Source organism: Equus quagga, chromosome 10 (assembly GCF_021613505.1).
Source record: "Equus quagga isolate Etosha38 chromosome 10, UCLA_HA_Equagga_1.0, whole genome shotgun sequence".
NCBI classification, from domain to species: Eukaryota; Metazoa; Chordata; class Mammalia; order Perissodactyla; family Equidae; genus Equus; species Equus quagga.
In genome coordinates, this window is record NC_060276.1 from 42759766 (window position 1) to 42780687 (window position 20922).

General features: G+C 40.5%; 1 protein-coding gene across 1 annotated transcript; it reads right to left on the reverse strand.

Annotated features, from left to right (window-relative positions):
• Positions 1-1368: 1368 nt before the first annotated feature.
• Positions 1369-16133, reverse strand: TNMD (tenomodulin). Its single transcript, XM_046674072.1, has 7 exons — positions 16086-16133; positions 15790-15921; positions 7168-7308; positions 6855-6956; positions 3608-3761; positions 2057-2223; positions 1369-1749 (listed from the first exon to the last, which is right to left on the reverse strand). Exons 1-7 carry the CDS (start codon positions 16131-16133, stop codon positions 1540-1542), a joined length of 954 nt encoding a protein of 317 aa, XP_046530028.1. The 3' UTR covers positions 1369-1539.
• Positions 16134-20922: the final 4789 nt, after the last annotated feature.

The following is a 20922-nucleotide window of genomic DNA, read 5'->3' on the forward strand; positions in this document are numbered from 1 at the left end:
AGTACCACATAGACTGCATAAAATTGAATGTCTCAGGGATTTAAAATTATTGGTTGATCTTAAAAATGAATAATTTATTAAAAAACAATGATAGAGAACATCATAAAGTCCATACAACTGCAAGTAAATCTCATATCTTTTACATTTTTCTATTTCAACTGTAAATTAATGCCTGTTATGATAACGGAAGTACTCCAAAATTCTCAGATGTCTTCTAAATCATTAATAAAAAAAACATATTTTCAGTGATGTTGCATTGTTAGATACGTTTTATTGTGCTCTCATTCTGTGGAAATTGGTAATCCAAGTATGGCATGTATGCTAATTATCAATTAATGACTGGTTAATCTCAACTCAGCCTTGGGCAAATCCAGTTCTATTTGCTTCCTCAACTGTTAAATGGGGGAAAATGATTCCTGGCCTACAGGCATCTTGGTGAAGATTTTACTCTTTGAGAATACTTCTCTGATGAAAGTGCCAGACAGATATTTCCATGGCACAATAACTTTGAAGTTGAGCAATGAAGGGGCTACCTTCAAGTGAAACTAGAAGGGGTAATAGATTGGTAGAACAGGACTTTTGAAACTAGAACTGGCTGGGACATCAAAGTTAACATTACCCTCGAACCACTTCTTTTCCTCTTCCCTTTGCCCTTTTTCCCTTTCCCAAGCAAAGTATCAGGTGTTTGAAACTAGTCCTCACCCTTCCTTTAAGAAAGTGGCATACTGCTAGTTCTTTGTGGTTTTCTAGGGAAAAAATATCCCATTTGACTTCTCACTTCAGTGATTTCCTAAGATGCCTGTTTCTGCAAATGATATTTATGGGTCCCCTTGTTCCAGACAATTGCCTTGGAAAGTTATGTAGCCAGACACTGATCTAAAGAGAACTCAGACCTGAAGGTTGTGAAGTGTCGAATTTATCCAAAGTTGAGTTTCTGTTCACAGGAGGAGAGCCTGGGACCCTTTTTGCTAGGTTAGCTTTCTCCTTTGCTGAGTCTGAGCACTTGGAATATTTTAGTGTTGGCCTGCTGTGACTCACTGCCTGTCCAGCAGCTTAATAGATGCTTAAGCAAATCCACAATATGTCTCCCAGATAATTAAACATTGGGGCTATGCACAAAAGGACAAGTTTTTATGCATCCGTTATGGGGACACTTTATCATCAGCCCCTCATTTCCACTTTCTCAATACAGCACAGTAAAATACGGTATCTGAGAATCCTTATACTTTGCCTTTTCCTACTTCCCAAACCTGATGAAATGCAAGCTTCCATCGTTGTCATCCATGTTAGATGCATGTGCTTCATTTCAGCTGGAGGAAATACTCTCAGCAAACACTTACCCAGTGTGTTCAGCAGCAATCAGGCCATTGAAGATGATGTAGAAGTTTATTAGAACATGAAGAGAGGAATTACCTACAAGTAATTCTGGAGTACTGGCTACCAGGAGCCAAATGCCTTATAGGGAGAAATTCATTGAATAGCATGCATTTATTATATGTTGGCTGCCAGAAGTTTAAGCTCTTGTGCTCGAACTTGCTACTAGACCCTCCCCAACATGCGGGCCACCCACCAGTTGCAAGGCATGATGACACGACAGATAACCCGCCCTCCTTGGTAGCAGTATGGATACGGGTAGTAACCTAGTAAAGGTTCACAGACGCGGCGGCAGTAGCGGTTGCCTCGACGGCAGTAAATACAACAATAACCTCTCTCATCCAGCATGGGGTCAAATTCTATTCCATTTTCAGTCTGAAAGAAGAAGAAGCCAGTGTTGGAGGGGAAGGGTCACTAGGTAGAGGTCCACCGAGCAAGGGAGGACTATAAGAACATATGAGTTGGGGACTGGTGAGAAATTAAGTTCCTTAGCCTGATCATGGAGATACATCAATAAAGATCAGGATGATTTTGAATGAGCCTCCTGGGGATTCCAAATTTCTTAAATATTTTTGTTAAAATAATGACCATTCTTCTTTCAATGACTTTGATCTGAGGGGCTGTGAGTTTTGTGAGGGCTCTTTGTTTTTGCTCTAACGAGAGTAATGTGAACAGAACTCACATAGTCATTAATTGGAAGTTCTTCTTCACTTGCTTGTCTGGCGCGACGGGTCTTCTCCACCTTCACTTGAGGGACCACCCACTGCTCGTTTTGTTCAATGCCTTTTTTGTCGTTGGTAGGGAAGTGAAGATCTTCACCATCCTCCTCAAAGTCTTGTAACTCTGAAACTAAGGCAATAAATACAAAGTTGTGTTGAAACTGCTTTATAAACATTTCTGAAAGATGTGCTTGGGGGAACAGCATTTGGGGATAGATTTTCCTTATGTCTTCTCACTATCATCATCTGGGCATGCATGAACCACTTTTCCAAGCTCCTTCAGCTGACATTTAAGGAGATTTTCCAAAACAAATCTGACTATTCCCGTGTACACAGACCTCTTCTTTGCTCGTTTGGCGTCAAACACTTACTGCTTTGCCCTATTAAAATACTAAATTAAAAACTGAGGACGAGGGACTTTTTTGTCTCCCACAATTTTTTCACCCACGGTAGGTGCTCAATAAATAATTTTTGATTGCCTGATCTGGTTTGGTGCTGTCTGTCCTCTTCCCTTTTCCCTTCTCTTTCCTGTCTTAAATTTTTTTTTTAACCTTCTGTTTTGAAATAATCTTAGATTTATGGAAGAACTGCAAAGATAGCACGGAGTTCTTGTATATCCTTCACCCAGTTTCCCCTAAGGTTAGTGTCTTACATAACCATGGTACAACCATCAAAACTAAGAAATAAACATTGGTACAATACTATTAACTAAGCTACAGACTTTATTTGTATTTCATCGTTATTTCCAGTAATGTTCTTTAGAAAAAGGGTACTGAAGCAGAAGTTCTAGCATCCAATCCAGGGTATCATATTGAATTTAGTTGCCTTTTTGTAAGGTGAAAGATTACCAATAGATGCCTCCATCGGTGGGAACGGTCTCTCTTGGGTAATGTAGTAATCTATGCTGTCCAGAATGAGGGAGGCCAAATTAGATGTTAGCTGGATAGAATAAGACATCCAGGGACCTTTGCTTTCTCTATGGACTAACTGGAAGTTAAGACCTGAAGACTTCTGCTCTGGACCTCTAGCCCTCAATTTTATAGTGATTACTAGAACAGACAAAAGAAATTTGTATTGCAGTGACTGTCCTATCTTCTGGGGAGAATGCCACCATTTGCACAGAGAATCCTTCTTAAGGCAACAGAGTATTGTTTTTGCTCTTCTCTCCTCTGTGCTTGGGTTGGGCACTAGTGGTTTGAGCAATAGTCTGGTATCCTGGTTGCAATGAATATAGATGTGCAAAGAAAGACAGATTAGCCTTTTGCTATCACTAGTCACATTAGGGTGGTGTTACCTTTGCTGGGATATTTAAAAGCCTGTCAGCATTAATTTATCTGATTTATAACTTGGCTGTGAAAAATTCCTTCCTCACTGGCAGTCAGCATATACAGTTTCATCTAAGAAGATATAAGCTGATCATTTGTTTTCCTAGAAATGTACTCTCTGAATGCTGGAAACATTAACCTGTTACTGATTCTGGAAAGAGGAGGAGGAGGCGGAGGAGGAGGCCATACCTGCTATTAGAGTGGGATTGATCCAATACATGGTCACGTTATCACAAATCTCCAGAATTTTGGAATTTTTAAGAAAGTCTCGGTTTTCAATAGGCTTTTCTGCTGGGACCCAAATCACTGACTGTTCAAAGAAAGTTGTGGTAATTTCTTCATTCTGAGAGAAGAAAGTAGTTCAGGGTGGAGACAGGCAGAGAAATTAATACAATGAGATATTAAGCGATGCTGGAAAACACCAACTTTAAAGTCTGAATAACAATTCCAATCCCAGAGGTGCCACTAAACTAGTTCTGTGCCTTGCACACAGTAGGTGCCCTTGGGAGAGTTAACAATTGCTCCCCCTTCTCTGGTCTAACAATGAGGCCGCTTGCTCACTGAAACAGGAGGCTTCTCTGCTACCACTTCCCTTAAAGTCAGGACGGCTCTCCATCATTTTCCGGGCTCCCACTCGGCCAGGCCGGCCAGGCCGTGTATGCTTTAATTTGCGCTTCTGCCACCCTGAGTGATTTACATTTGTTTTCTCTCTTTCAAATGGATGTCGTGAGTGCCTGCCTTGTTTTAGGCTTGCAACTAAGGTGACAAGCAGGATTTGATTTCAAGCTGAAAAAACTCCTATAATCCAAACTGCTGAGATCAATTAAATAGCAACCAGACCTCATATTTTGGTTTTACAAGATTTTCCTGTTAATGGCAGCTAGTTGCAGTAAGATGTCTTTTTTTGTTTTAAAATCAAGTTTCCAGCTTGTGACTTCACTGGCCTTACCACTATTTTACTCCTTTCATTTCAGATGCTTAGCGGTTGTCTCAGAGTGCTTTTTCTTGAGGTAGCCTTTCTTATATGTATTGTCAAGAACGCCGCCTTCTCTTCAGTTTATAATATTGGAAGTAGTTCTCTTGTATACCTTGTTCTTACTCACTTGTCTTGCTCTTAAGGGCTTTTCCTTTTCTCTTTTATTTCTTTCTAGCTTTATGATTTCAGTGTTTTTATTTCTTCTCTGAAATATGGCCTTGTGCAGTTTTCCCCTAGTCATTTAAAACTCTCAAGTCTTGGCTCCTTTGCCCTTGAGTCTGTAAAGACCTTGGGATGCATTGAAAGGGATTCTAAAAAATGAGGTCGGTACGCTGACTAGCTTTGTTAGCAAAATCAGGGCTATTTATATATCTGCTCTGTATGTTTAACATGCACAAACAAACCAGAGATACAATGGTGAGGGGAGTACAGAATTAGAGGGGTTTTGTCATTCAGGACCACAAATTTGTCTCATTAAAAAAAAATCTGTAGCCTAAACATAAAAAGTAGGATTTTGTTGAGGATATAGTAATCTATCATGAGATGCATACTTGTGTTATTTAAAATATTCAGCAAAATTATCTGAAGAATAAATTAGGGTTAAAATGAGACATCATGGGCCTTTGCCTTTATCTTTTTCAGAAAAATAAATCCTGTTGTGTCAGTTCAGACTTTCATTGCTGGCTGGCCCTACTCAAAAGCTTACATTATTTTCTGTAAAAAGCAGTATATGATATTGAATATAGTACCTTTTTATCCTATCGATTCTCCTTTCATCTTATCCTTGCCTCCAATAATAATTCCTAATATCTTGGAAGTTGTTCTACTCCTCAGATGCATCTAACTTATTCTTTTTTTTTTTTAATCTCCAAAATTTTTCACTATCATAGACTTTGGGAGGAGAGCATTATCTTCAGGGGGATATTCTTGTATTTCTTGGAAATTCTGGTAACAATGGCCAGCTTCTCTGGCCATGAGGAGACCAGTAGCATGTCTGTGGGAGCCAATGACAGCTCTGAGACTTGGGTAAGGGAAAAGAAAAAGTGCTCCTCACTCCACCTCACCACCCGAAAAATGAGAAAAGGGAAAGAAAGAGATAATGGGTAGATGAGAATTAAGATGGAAAGAGTTGGGTAGGAGAAAAGTGAAAAAGAATGGGAGAGAGAGAGGGAGGAAAGAGAAAGAGGTATTTACAGTATACAGAGAGGCCACTGTGCCATTGCTACAATCTTATTTTAGATTTCCCAGCTAAACACTAAAACAAACAAAACAAGCCAAACAAACATTTGTTTCTTCCTGACGACAGTGTCACAATACAGCCTTAGCTAATGCTCCCCTTCTTCCTCCATTGATAGCAACACGTTGTAATTATAGACAAAATATCAGGGAAAAATTAAGAGGAGCCTCAAGGGCTTTATTTTTTTATTTTTTAATAACGTAGCTAAATTTTATCGAGGACTTAAGAAAGAACTTAAAGTGAATTCATTTATTCGAACTTTGAATCTTGACAACCGTGTTATGTGGTTACTATTATTATTCTCATTTTTGCAGATAAAGAAACAGAAATTCAAAGAGGCAATGCAATTTCCTCAAGAAGAAAAAGTTATTAAGTGATAAAGCCAAGTTTCTAGGTCAAGCTACATAGGATGTTAGGGTCCGTGTTCATAACCACTGAGCCGCACTCCTCTTAGTCAATGTAAACTGTGAGTCTATTCTCCAGTGTGATTTCAGTCATTCTCAAGCTGAAGGGCTTTACTTGAGCTTATGTTTTAGAATGGCTGTGTTTTAGGCACTAATCCTCATCTCTCACTAGGCTTTCAGGGGCCATTCAGCCATTGCACCGGGAGGCTAGGTTACCTCACCCTGGCCTAGTAGCGTGTTTTCAGAGAATTTGTATACCTTGTAATTCTCACCTTCTTTGCTTTTGCCTTTCCCAGTGAGGTTAAATGTGAATTATTCCATGAGCAGCCCAGCATAAAGTGGTAAGGTTAACGAACTGAAATCTTTAATAGGTGAATGTCACAGTGTGACACAAGTGGCAAGGATCCCAGGTGGCCTTGGGACTTTTCTTTTTAGGGCTTTATCTTAGGCAGGATTGATTTTGTTCCCCTGGCTCATCCCTCTTCCTAGAATCTTTGGTTTGGGAGCAAATGTCCATAATGCTAATGGTTACCCAGGTATAAACGTATAATGTTGCACCTAAAAACATGAACTTTAGTTTTTTGAAAGGCCTGAGTTCAAGATCCCAATCTGCTCCTCACTAGCTATGTGAGCTTGAGGAAGTCACGTTTTGGTTCTGAGTCTGAGTTTCCTCATCTGAAAATGGGGATAATAATAGTACCTATCTACAGGGCTGTTGTGAGAGTCAAATGAGAGTCAAGCATTTAATACAATCTCTGGCACATAGTTAGCACTCAATAAATGATGGCTTTTACTACCACTATGATTACTCTTACATACCTCATCTATTTCCTCCTCTGGTTCAGAAAATTCAGGAATCACTTTAATCTGAGTTTTGATGAAGCATTTTTGAAGACCTACAAAGTAGATGCCAGTATATCCCTATAAAAGAGAAAAAGAAAAATAACAAACTTCCTGAAATAGCCACAATTAATGAGTTCCATGATCTGTCAGGCCCCAGGCTGGCAAAATTTGAATTTGAAGGGAAAGCTTTGTCTTATAAATTAAATGAAAGCTAAAGGCTATTTTTAACTTGACTCAAATGTTCTAATATTTTAAGTGGGAAGCCTTAGGGGGAAAATATTCAGCTTACATTTTTAAAGTCATGTACTTCCAATGTTTCATCAGTGCCATTTCCGCTTCTGAATATTTCAGTTCTGGTCACGGGATCAATTTCCATGTAAATCTTCCTCTTCTCTCCGTTGCTGTAGAAAGTGTGCTCCATGTCATATGTCTGGGAGAACAGAGGAAAACAAGCTCTAAGATATTCAGTGTGTCCTTTCATAAGACACTTTAACTGAGTAATATCTGGGGCACTTTCTCTTTCCAGAACCTTTGTAGTGAAGTGCCATCTCAGCAGCTTGCCATTGGGAATTCTCTGAGACTCGAGATTAAAGGGAGGTGCTTTTTGGCACTGGAGCTGATATGGGGATCCCTTCAGAGCCAGTATTTTGTATTCAAGCCAAGTTGCTGAACTAATTACTAAGAATTCCAACAGTTTTCTTGGCAGCCTTGACTAAACAGAAAATGATATTTTGCAAACCAGTCTGTAAAGTATTTTCCCCTTGTGTTAAGCAGAGGGATCACCTAAAACCTACACTGCTGCTTTAAGCAAACACTTCCCTTTCTAAGTGCTCAGTGGCCAGCCCCTCACTGCCCAAGAAATCCACCAGGGCTGAGAAAGAGATTTGAACACATTTAGAAAATGCTTAGGTATTGCTGTTTATCTCCTTATCTATCCAGGGCTTTAATATCGCCTCCACAATCTTGGCTGTGTCCTTTTTAGAATCTGAAGACCATTCTCCTTGGGCAATATTACGTAATAGTCTTAACTTGACCTCAATTGCTTTCTTCTGCCCTTTAAACTTCAGGAAACATTTATTGCCTTCCACTAACCTTCTTTTTTATGAACTAACCAACTCCACTCAGCTTATTCCTGAGTTCTGTTTTCCAAACATGACTCATCTGGCTTCAGGTTCTCCAGACCCTCCTGTATACAGAATTCAAGAACTGGATCAAGCGCCCCGCACTAAGTCACATGGAGTCTCACAAGCAGAGTGCCTTGGAGAGGCTGCTTATCAGGTCATTCCTGAGTGGTTGAAACCAAACCCCAGACTTTCTTTTGCCCTCTAAAAGAGCCAATTCTTCTTCTAAGGACCAAGAGGACCAGTCCCAAAGAGGGTCTCAGTTTAGGAGAAACCCATTACCTATAACCAAGGATATATTTATAGCCAGAAGCAAATAACAAGCTTAAAGGAATTTACTACCTGTCACAAACCAGGCTAGGCCCGATGGTGCCATGTGGAAGTCTATCTTATCTCTGTCGTTTCTTCATACTCATTTTTCCTTACAAAAACAATTTGGTAAATTAAAAAGCCTGAAAAATTAAGTCATCTACACAGCCAACACTACTTTCTAATGACATGGTTCCCAGTGACAGCCTTTAGAGCTTGCACTGGGTTGGACTGTTTTTTTAATGTCTGCTGAAGTCTGTGACTGAATGTTGGTTTAACCTGGTCAAATTTTCCCCACCTCAAGTAGAAAAACAAGTTGGAAGAGTTTGTAGAAACAATGTTACTTCAAGCATGAAAAGTTTATATAGTTGCTGAATAGGAAAACAAGAGACAGGGTTAGTGCTTAAGTATTTGTTGAATAAGTTTTTCCCACCAATGGCAAATTTGCATCTTCCTAAAGGGAGATTTTGAGCACTGGCAAGGTCTTTTAAGAGACCATATTTTAAAAGGGGGAAGGAAAACAGTATTTAGAACCTTCCGGCAACTGCAGAGTTAACTCAGGAAGTCTGGCCTGGTTTGTGACAGGTTGCAAATTCTTATAGGCTTGGTATTTGCTTCTAGTTATAAATATGTCCTTAGTTCCAGCTGTGCAGCCAGCTTGAGAAACTTCTACCTATGGCAACAAATTGAGCTCTCAGTTGGCCTGACCTAAGTAGAGGAGAGAGGCATCTACTTCAGATCCAGTCTTGTCAGATCTCCCAACAGGGGGGAATTTCTTTAGAAATACTATCCATTGTTGAGACAAATGTTGACGCCACTAGTCATTGGGGGTAGGGTGGGATGTTTGTTTCATCAGTAGCACCACTGATGGATTATTGCACGGAAAAATGAGGTTATAGACTAGGGGATGTTGGAACACTGCCTACCTGGGCAAAAGAGAAAATACAGGCTGTATTTTCAATCATTGGTAGAAGACTATGGAACCATACTGGTGACATTTAGAATTTCAGTGTACTTCTGTGGAATGAGTTTTCCTGCACCGTTGGCAATGCACTTCACTTGGACACCTTGCTAGATGAAAACTATTGGAAACTGCCAAGCTCAGCAGATCTTGATTATTTTCAACATTCCTTCAAAGAGTTGTTTTTTGTGTTTTTTTTTTTTTTGTGGGGGAAAAGGGGTCCATTCTGATTGTATTCATTAACCAGCTTGTTGGCTTTTTGTTAGCAATGGTAGTGTGCTAAATAGAATGGGATCAGAATGACTTCATTTATATATGAATCCTTGGTGGGTGTGGGGAGCTATATATTCACTCAGATTGAATTACACTATCAAAGGTGTCCTTTTGGAACAAGCTGTCCTTTGTCTAGGAAGATGATGCTGGTGGCCCACTTTGGACTGTTTAGGGATGGGTCTGAGCAAATCCAGACATACTGTCTCGCCTGGGTCCCTGTGGAGCACATTGCCTGGGTAATGGCTATGCAAGCTTCACTGGCCCATATGAAGACTGAGCTCATGCCTTTGGCCTCAGAAGTACTTTTCTCTCTACTAAGCTCACTGGCTCAGGGGCTGGGGGTCTTTCTGAGATGAAGGAATAAATGGTTTTGTCCTCTCCAGGCCCAAACTAGAACAGAGACAGGATTATTGGCCTGAGAGAGGTGTGAGTGGGTTCCCAGTAGCTCATCTCAGACTGCCCCCAACTCAGCTTTATTCCAGGAAGGAGAGAGCAAGGACATAGTATGACAAGAAGTACACTTGCGCCAAATTGTCAAATAGGGAAAGTTAATCTTTGGTGCTTCTAGCTTCCCTTTTCTGTTCTTTCCACATCCTGTTTACTTTGTACCCTCCTAGCCCTTCCCCCTCTTTCCATCTCCCTCTATCTCCTTGTCTCCTCTCTAGACATCTAGGAATCTCATGTTGCTTCAGGTACCTCATGTCAAAGAAGAAATGAGTCTGACAAATGATTTCACACTAAGTTGTCAGTGATGGGTATTTGTCAAAAAAAAATTGAGTGCAATACTTAACTCAAAGAAATGAATTACTAATGGTGGATTTTAAGCACAATGGCACCAGGAATAAGAGATATTTGGGGGGCAATGGCATCTTTCCATCACCACACAAATGGGTTCCTACTCTACCCACAAATAAAGCTGGTCTTAACTACAAGGACCGGAACACTGGAGTGGGACAGGGAAGCCAGTGGAGGGGAATATGACTCACAAGTGAAATGAGGTAGATACATGGTTAAGCCCAGGAAGTGAGAGATGTAAGAAGACCACACTGACAAAACATGGAGAGAACACAAACTTATTTCTCTTCCCTGCCTAGGAAGTCTTTTCTCAGTCCAGTTAAATCCTCTACTCAGGTAGCAAATGAGCCCTAACATCCCCCTTTCACAGTTTGCCCTGTTTTCTTGCCTCAATTTGCGACAATCTCTGAGATCAGAAAAGAAAGCTTTTTATAAAGAATAAAGCTGCCTCAGACCTCAGCGTGATGGATCTGTTTCAGGTGCAAGTAGCTTTAGCCTGTCCTGGAAGGGATTTGAGGACATTTGGCTTAGGTTTGTTTTTTGAATCCCGTGATTAATCTAGCTGCTCTTCTCTCCACCTTCATCCTTTACTGTCTGTTTGTAAGGTACATTCTCCAAAGGTGAAGTACATGCTCGGAATAGCTGGCTAGCAGGTGTGAGGCTGGAAGGAAGGAAAGGGAATGCACTGTACCATATTATTACCGACCTAGCCTGTGGGAATTAAAGGGCCTCTGGGTAGTTCTTTACCCACACAGAGCAGACAGATTGTTTCTTATGCAAAGTTGGACTTCTGCATCTTCAATCACCAGTTCCCAGCCCTGAAAAAAATTGGCATAAGCAGCACAGACATTCTTCCTTTTCAACAAGAAAAAAACCCATTTCTTTCATCTACAGACTCAAGCTGGCTGGGAAGTTTTCCCTTACCCACTACCCCCACCATCCCTTATTCTTAAATGCAGCTGGAGAATAGTGGAAAGGATCCATAGACCAGGTTCTAGTCCTAGCCTCAACTCTGCCACTTACAAGCTGTATGACTTTGGGCAAGTCACCAAATGTCTCTGGAGGCTCAGTTCCCATCTTTATCTCCTACTGCTTGCCAGATGCAATGTTGAATAGTTGACAAAATCAGTTCTGACTTGACTTGATTTGGGCTGACACCTGTCGGGGTGACCATTGGACTGCTACTACCCGTTGATCACCTGGATGGCTTTCCTCCTACAGCCCCAGTCCCACTCTCAGCCACTGAAGGACTGCTCCCTTTGAAGACCCAGGCTTTTCTTACTAGTGCCACGTAAGTTGCTCAGCAAATGCTGCCTTAGGAGAATGAAGGGACTGAATAAGAATGTGCTCATAGTAGCCAGAGTCCTGCTCTACATATTTGGTGCTGCCCTTGAGTCGCCCAGAGTAAGAGCTGGCCCTGTGAGAGTTGCTGGACAAGGTTGGACTTCACTCCCGCAATGGTTTGGGAGAAAATAAAATGAAAAGAAGTCTTCTTTTTTAAAATGCCGGCGTGGCACCATCTGTTGAAGCTGAGTCTCCCTGCTAACGAGATTCCAGCTATAACTACAACTTTTTCCTTGAGGGTATGAATGCTTCTCCAGACCCACGTTTCATCCACCAAAATGCTGTGTAGGAAAGCCCAGAGAACTTGGGAAGGAGAGTTGTACCCTGTGCGCCCAGTAGAGGAGCGAAGAAAGTTGGTCTCTGACCAATGCTAGCATTAGAGAAATAAGCACAGGAAAGCTGGATCCAGGCTTAGCAGGAAAGTGGTATTTCTGAACAAAGGATTTTTAATCTAGATTGATATTGGGCTCACAATTCTGAGGGAGCCTGCTTTAATGGTCATCTGCAGTTGATGTGCAAGGAGGGGGCAAAAGGACACCCACCTATCCCTCCCACTTCTCATCTCATACTGGTAGCATGTAGAAGTTGAGGGGACATGTCCAGGAATCTGTTGATTGCTGTGTGAGCCTTAGGACTTACAGTTTCTAAACAGCCCTAAAGTCACCAGGCGGTTCCTACATATGGCAGGAAGGGCAGCATTTCATTTATTTATTATTTTTTCTTCTGCCTCATTCTACAAAGGATTGGAGGGGATAGGCTCCAAGCTCTGTGCTACATCTATAAATTGTTGGTTAAGGGCTGGGAATTTTTGGAATTGTTTTCTCTATGTTAGATTAATTAGCTGGGGAATTGGCTCTAATTGTTTCAAGTTAGATGTGTAATACAGGGAGCTTTAAGCAAGAATGTTTCTCTAGGGAATCTGCTTCAAAGATCCCTGGGCAGTCACTGCCTGGAAGTGGAGTCTCATTGTGATATTCTCTGAAAATCTCTGGGACTGAATAGGTTCCCTCTGCTTGGTTAAGAAAGCTGCACACAGAGCTTGATGGACTGGCTTTCATTTAGCTCAAGTGCGTCCTGTATGTGGCTGTGGGTTAGGGGGATTGTAGCCTGCAAAGGAGTGCAGAAGGTCACCCAGAGTTAGTTCTCCTTATTTCACTTTATTTTGATTCCTTTCTCTTTCTGAGATGTGTGCATGTGTGTGTATATGTGCGCTCGTGCCTGAGGTGTGTGAGGAGGAATCAAGCCTGACTTGCTTCTTTGGGATCAAGAATCTGGATCTTTTGTGCATACCAAGGTGGGAGGTAATGGAAGGAGTGGGGAGGACTTACCAGCATGGAACTGTCAACACCAGATGTGGGATGTTAAATAAACACTGTTTATTACAAACATGTTGAAAAACAAAATCAAAAAGAGGAGGTGTGGTGGAGGCTAGAGGAGCAAACACTAAGAGCTCGGAGGAAACTGAAGGACAGCACACAAACCCCTGCCATCCACAAGCACAGCGGCCTCAATTATCCTCTCCACCAAGGGACCCCAGTCCCCACAGGTCCCACAGGCTTATAAAGGAAAGTCCGGAAGAGCCCGGGGTTTACTCTGCTAACTGTGGTTTCTTGCTAGGCCATACTCTTAAGGGGAGAGTCTTTAATTTGTGCAAGATGCCTGGATCCTTTTCCTCTGAAAATCTTCCTAGACTAATCTGACTACTCTTCTCTTCCCAGGATTGATAAGTCAGCTCTGAGGCAGGCTTACTGGCAGTCTCAGCCATTGGAAACACAGAGGGTCTCTTGGGCTCTTTGTCTGGGAAGTGAAGGTAGTAGTAGACTGAATGAAGCATCCACATCTCCTGCTGGTTCTTTAGTTCGCAATGGACCCAGCCTGGTCTTGTGGTGAAGGCCAAGACTTAGATATCAAAGACAATAAGTTGCAACTCCCCATTGGAATGGAGAGCAAACAACCTTTGTTCATGGTGGAACAATTTGCCCCAGGAGACAGTATTGTTTTTTACTGGATTACTTCATAATAACTTTGGTCATTTCTGAGAATCCCTTTGCTGAAAATTACATCCCAAGATGGATTACTTCACAAGGGATGTGATTCTTGATAAACTTTATTCGGTAGCATACCCCACCTATTCTGTGCCTGCACTGACTAGGTTTTACTTTTGGTTTGAGACATCACAGGATTGCTCCTTATAATCCATTAAAAAGAGAACTGGAGTGAGAAGCAAAGATGACATAATATGGAAGCAGAGGGGACCATGAGCCCTATTAGTGAGCTTGGCATCTTGCAAGATAAAAGCAAGGCCCCCACCTAGTCATTTATAGTTGCACTGAGGCAAATAGCATTGTAAGTTCAGAAAAACACATAAACCCTTTCAGAATAGTATTTGCTGTACCATTGGCTACAATAAAACAAGACAGGCCATCTGGCCCCATGTTTAAGCAGGCATGTATGAGTGGTCAAAAGGGCTAGCTAACTACCACACTCAGTTAAGTACATTATGGTCATGGAAAACAAAAGGGTTTATTGTACTCGTCTGTAACTGTCAAGAGAATCCAAGATTCAATTTTCAGGTCAGCATACCACCTTGGGAATTAGTTAAGTGGTAGCAGAATCGGATTGGAATGCATTTTGGCGCTCATTTATTTACTGTTTCCTTCCTGATCTCAATTGCTTTGCCCACCTTGCTAGCCCAAATATAAGTGGCTTCTCTAGAAAGACATGTGAATAGTAAGTAGTTCAGAATCAGGGAGCAGTGAGAGAGATTGAGAGAGAGAGAGAAGGGACTAACTATAGGCATTGGGTGATGCCTTAAATCCTTTCTGGAACAAGATATAAATAAAAAGGCAAACAAAGTCAGCTGGTTTGCTCTTCATTCTCCCTGCTACTTAAGCTTGATAAGGTAGCTTCTGGGACTAAATGAAAGTGCATATGGCAGCAAAGCTTACGAACCCAAGGGTGGCTATGGCTTACTTTTCTGTTTTCTTCTGCACACTTATCCAGTTGATTTTCTATTTTCTCACCCTCTGCCTCTCCTTTCTCATCCATCCGTATTCTTTCCTCTGCACCTATTGCTCCTTTGGCTCCTAATGGCCCACATCAACCCATTTTCTTCTTGTCTCCCATCCTCTCTCCTGGATTTGTGCCTTTCCCTTCCTACATCCGTTATAAAATAGAAATAAGCATTTCATGACAACAAATTAATAAAAATAGTAACAACAACAACATCCCACATGCAGGGAGGAAAATGTGGCAAAGCCAGAAAGCCATCTTCATACCCTGTAACCTGTGCATTTATTAATTCTCTTTCAAATGGCAATTGTTAGCATGAAGAGACTATGATTTTCTTTGGGTCATCTCTAAACTTGCACATTGCGTGTGAGCCCGGGAGTAACAATAACACCAAAGTACACTAATACCAGCTACAATGGCCAATCAAGCTTCACCAAATCACCCTAATATCAGAAGCTTTCTGATACCTGTGATAATGACTTGGAGTCACTTGTTTCTACCTTGTGGTATTACTATCTCAGTGGAACAGAGACAATTGTGGCTGGTGAAGAGCTAAAAAGCTCTAGTTTTTGTTTTTTTAAGTCATAAATAAATGTGAACTCAGGTATGAGGAGTGCTCTTTCTGAAAAGGAGTTTGCTGCCTGTCCTCACAGCAGATGCATTAAGTCAGAAACATAATCCCCGAAAATCCTTTGCTGCCATTTCTGGTGGTTTCTTCTTATGTGGTGGTATAATTACTTTTCCATCAGTTTCTGCCCAAATAATTGAAAGAAAGACGGAAAGTATTTTTTCTTACAGTAAAAATTTTGCTTCTAGGAGGACTTTTAACTCCTTAAAGCCAAGCATTATAAAAGAATGGGTAATTCTACATCCTATCCTTACCAACCGAAATACAGAAAACACATTTTTTCCCTTTCCAAAATAATTAGGGAAATAAAAAAGAGCAAAATCTTGATTTAGGTTTTCATATCATCAGAAAATAAACACAAAAGGGACTTAATGATTTTCATTTTCAGAGTAATATACAAGTCAATCACTAATTAAATTCAATCAAACTCAAAACAGAAGTATTGGATAATAATGTGCATTTACTTACTTTTTTGGGTGTCTCCGGCCAGAAGTGCTTGCCTCCCCAAAACAGGACAATTAGAGTTAGGGCCAGGATACCAAACACCAATCCACAAATTTTAAGTGATTTACATATCTTCTTGGATTTAAAAGCTTCTGCCTAAGCAAAGAACAGAGAGAATAAAACAATACACAAAAGCCCTTAGAATAGCAAGCCACAATTCAAAGTCACCTTTGATTTTACTTTCTAATGTTCATATTGCAATACGATAAATCTGTGAAACTGCTTCTGCTCAAAAAAGGAAAAAATATGAATCAACTTACATTTAAAATGTGACAGTCCTCACAGTTCTCTGGAGGATTCTTTGCCATGGTCTTTCAGCACACAGTACTCTTTCCCTGCTTTGAGAGGACTGAGAGACCACTGCTGAGGTGGAGTTGCAAGTGAGTCGGCTAACAGATGCCAGAGGAGAAGCTGAATTTATATGGCTCAAATATGTCATACCAGAGCCTGAGGGAGCCCAGGGGGCTCCTGTGCTGTGATTTGTTACATAGATATACCCATATATGTATATAACTTCTGTGCACAGAATTCCATCCAGAATGGCAAAGACAGAAGGTTATAATGAAAACTATTGTCCTGGGGGTTGGTTTGGGAGGGGACCAAGCCTAGGACACATTGAAATGATTTTTCGTTATGAACTTAAAATATCAGTGGCAATACATGCTGCACACTCAAGAAATAAGCAAACAAAACAAAAAATGGAATGAAGTCCTAATTTCAATTCCATTTGATTTAACAAATATTTATTGCAGGGATATTAAATGTCAGGTACCGTGTTTTGTGTTGGAGATTCAGAAATGAATAAGGTATTGCTCTTCCACGGTGCCAAAGCTCTTTGAGGATGGAGATCAGTATGTACTCAACTAATTATAATTAAAAACAGGGTTAAAATGGTTAATTATATGTTTTCTCTCTCCCTTCATCTTCTCTCTTTATTTTCGTTTCCTAGGTTCTGTTCCTCAGTCTGTTCTTTAATGTCGATATTCCTTAGATTCTATCCTTGATGATCTTCTCACTCTATATACACTTAGATGATTTCATCCACTCATAAAATTAATTAAAATATCACCTACATATCAATGATTTCCAAATCTGGGTCCATAACCCCGATTTATCTCTTGAATTTCAAAGCCATTTGAATATCTCTACCTGGATATACCTCAGGAATCTCAAACTCAACATGTCCACATCAGATTCTTCTTTCAATACCTCCTTCCTCCAACCTACTTTCATTCCCATATTCCTTATCTTGGTTGCTGGTGGCTATACTGGTTTTCTAGAACCTCCATAACAATGTGGCTTAAACAACAGAAATTTATATTCTTACAGCTCTGGGTGCTAGAAGTCCAAGATCAAAGTGTCAGCGGAGTTAGTTTCTTCCGAGGCCTCTTGCCTTACCTTGTAGATGGCCATCTTCATGTTCACCTGGCTTTCTCTCTCTATGCATGTCTATGTCCTAATCTCCTCTTCTCATAAGGACACTGGTCATATTGTATTAGGGCTCATCAAGACAAACCTTGTTTTTCCTTAATTATCTCTTTAAACGCTCCATCTCCAAATACAGTTATATTCTAAGATAATGGGTATTAGGGCTTCAACATATGAATGAGGGGGGCACACTTTAGTCCATAACAGTGGAACCATCACCCATCCAGGCTCCAAAGCCAGAAACCTGAGGTTTGTCATCGGCTCCCCTCTCACATTTACTTTATCCAATCAGTCACCAGATCTTATCGATTCTAAATTCTTACATCTTTCAAAGTTATTCTTTCTTCTCTATGTTGACTGCTAAAGTCTTAGTTTAGGTTGTCATCTTCTCTGACAAGTCTCAAATCCATATCTCTAACCCAGGCTACTCTCTTAGGGTTCCAGACCCATGTATCCATCTAACCTGCCAGACGCCTTCACTTGGATATCCCACAGGCACCTCAGATGCCGTGTGTTCTAAACTGAATGAATTATCTCGCCTTCCAAACATACCCTTCTTTCTGTATTATCTCTCTCACTAAATGACACAATGATCAGTTTCTAGAATAGGAGTCTCCCAATGATCCTTAATTTCTTCCTCTCTTGTTCACCTCTATGCCTAATCAATGATTGAGTCTAGTTAATTTTGCCTGTGAATTATCTCCCCAATTCTGTTCTCTCCATCTTCACTTGTCACTGCCTTAGTTGAGGTTCTCATAGGTACTTTTACTGTTGCAGTAGAATTCTAACTCGTTTCCTCCAATCCATTGCCTTCAAGGTGATCTTTCTAAGACTCAGATCTGAGGATAATTTCTCCCTGGCTTAAAATCCTTTTGTGTCTATTCATTGCCCATAAAATCAAAGTTACTTTGGGTGACATCAAAGAAACTTCGTGGTCTGTACCCTGCCTATCTCTCCAGCCTTGATTTTGGACAATTTCCTCCATAGAAATGGAGCCAACTGGGGGTCTCAGAGCTCCATGGGCAGAGCCATGGAGCATATATATGTGACTTCATCCACATTCTAATGTCTCGACGGAAACACATTTTCTAATTATTGCAGACATGATCATACATGAATTAATTTATGAAATATAAGTCATAGTTCTATTTGTTTTTACAATTCTTTGGCCAAGCTTAAAAAAAAAAGAATGTCATGAGAATAGTCTCATGGAGAAACCTGTGTTTACTGTGTTAGATGGTTCCCCTCAACAATGTTACTCACACTATGCCTCTTATGCCTTCTTTACATTTTACACTTTATTGATACTGAGCATCCTCTTCTTTTGCACACCATAGGGCATTTGCACATGCTATAGTCTTTGCTTGGATTTCCCTTCCTCCCCTTTTCTACCTGGAAAACTCCCATTTAGCTTTCAAATTGCTGCCTAGATATTACTAGCTCCTGAAATCCTTCCCTGGTCTCATCTCTACTACTTCATTAAGTTCATCATCTTTTCCCTTGTTCTATTTTCGTATTTTGCTCAGACTTCAAATGTTGCATTTATTATACTGTATCATAATTGTTTTTTATGTGTTTTTCTCCTGAACTGACTTTGAGATCCTTTAAAACATGCCTTATTTTTTCAAAGGATTGAATTAAAATAGAAGTCAAAGCAATATGCTGTGGAAGCATAGAGGGAAGAGTGATTAATTATGATCCAGGAGAGCAGGGAAAATGGCACAAAACACATGAACTTTCATTAGATTGTTCATTTATTAGCGTTATTTATTCAGTGTCCTCTATGTGGCATGCACTGTAATAGGGCCTGCATATATATTTAGTAGTGGACAAGACAATCACAGTCCTTGGCACTACAGATCTCAGAGTCTAGTTGGGGAGATGGAAGTTAAACTAAAAGGGAAAAATTCCTGTAAATAAATTTAAAAATATAAATTATGAAACATGCTAAGAAGGAAAAATTCAGGGTGCTATGAAAGCACCTAATTTGGATTGCAGGGGTCAGGGAAGTCTATGCTGAAGAAATATCCCTTAAGCTCAGACCCGAATAATGAGCAGGAGTTAGCCAGTGAATACTGGGGAAAAGATGATTTCAGGCAGAAGGAACAGCACATGTAAAACTCTGAAGCAGAAAAGAGGTTGTGTGTGAAGAGTAAAAGGAAAGTCAATGTCGATGTAATAGAGCGAATGAGGAGGAAAGTTGCTCGAGATAAGGCCAAAGGGGTAGGCAGGGACCTTATCAGGCAAGATTGTATCTATTAGGACTGATTTTGGCTGCATTAACAGAAATCAAGTTATGGTGGTTTAACAAAATGAGGGGTTTACTTTTCTGACATAATGGAGCTTCAATGTCAGCAGTCCAGGGCTCATGCAAGTTCCACAACCCAAGCTTCCATCTTTTTGTTCTGTGATCTTTTGAGTGTGGCTTCCATCTTCATGCTTCCGAGATGACTGTTCCATGTCTGGGCAGGAAAAAGGAGAGAATGCAGAGGGCAAACGACATGTGGCAGTTGAGTCTGTCTTTTTCCATCAGGAAAGTAATAGTTGTCCTGGAAGCCTGATCTTGTAAGTTTCTGCTTATCTTATCGGCCAGAACTGGGTTGAATGGCCAACCTTAACTGTAGTGGAGGCTGGGGAGGTTTTCTTTTCAACTCAGCCTATTAGTACTCCTAACAAAATCCTGGTTTTGTTATAGAAGGGGGAAACATGTTGAGTAGGCAACTTACAGTTTGTGTCAAAAGGGCCATGGTAAGGGGTTTGAAGTTTATTCTAGAACAATGGGAATTCATTGAAGGGTTTTAAGCAAGGGAGATCCATAATTCCTTTTATATTTACAAATATCTCTCTGGCTGCTGTGAGAAGAATGAATTATAAGCGAGCAAGAATTTTAAATGGTTGACCAGTTAGGAAGTAATTGCAAGAGATGATGGTGGCTTGGACTAAGGAAGTGGTAGTGGGGATGGAGAGAAGGAGATTTGGGATATTTTATAGGTAGCATGTACTTGGTGACAATTTGGATAGACAGGGTGAGAGAAAGGAAGGAATAAACCATGATTCATGCATTTCTAGTTTGTACATTCGGGTGGAGAGTGGTGCCATTCACTGGGAATAGGAAGCATGAAGAAGGACCAGTTTAGGGTAACGAGTATGGTTTTGGACATGTTGCATTTGAGGTGTGTATGAAGCATACAAGAAGAGATGTCTAGTTGGCAGTTGGGCGTATGTGTCTGGAGCTCGGAAGACAGTCCCTGGAGTAGAAATATAGATTTGTGGGAAACACAGATTTGTGGATGGTATTCAAAGCTATGGGAGTTGACGACATGGTCTAGAGAAAGAGTGCAGAACAGAAAGAGAAAATGGCTCAAGACTGAACCCTGGGGAATCTTCACAGTTTTTATTTAAAAACATACTTTTAGAATGGCTTTCACATTTTTATTAAAAAAGATACATAATCATTATAAAATAAGCAAGCAATATAGAAAATTGCAAACAAGAGCGAAAAAAATCTTTCCAAATCCGCACCAACTAGGAATAACCATTATTGTGCCTCAGTTGCCTAATCTGAATAAAAGAGGATAAAAATAGCACTTATTTATAAGATTGTTGTATTAATTTAATGAGATAATCCATTTAAAGTGCTTACTCTGCTACCTGGCAGATAATAAATCC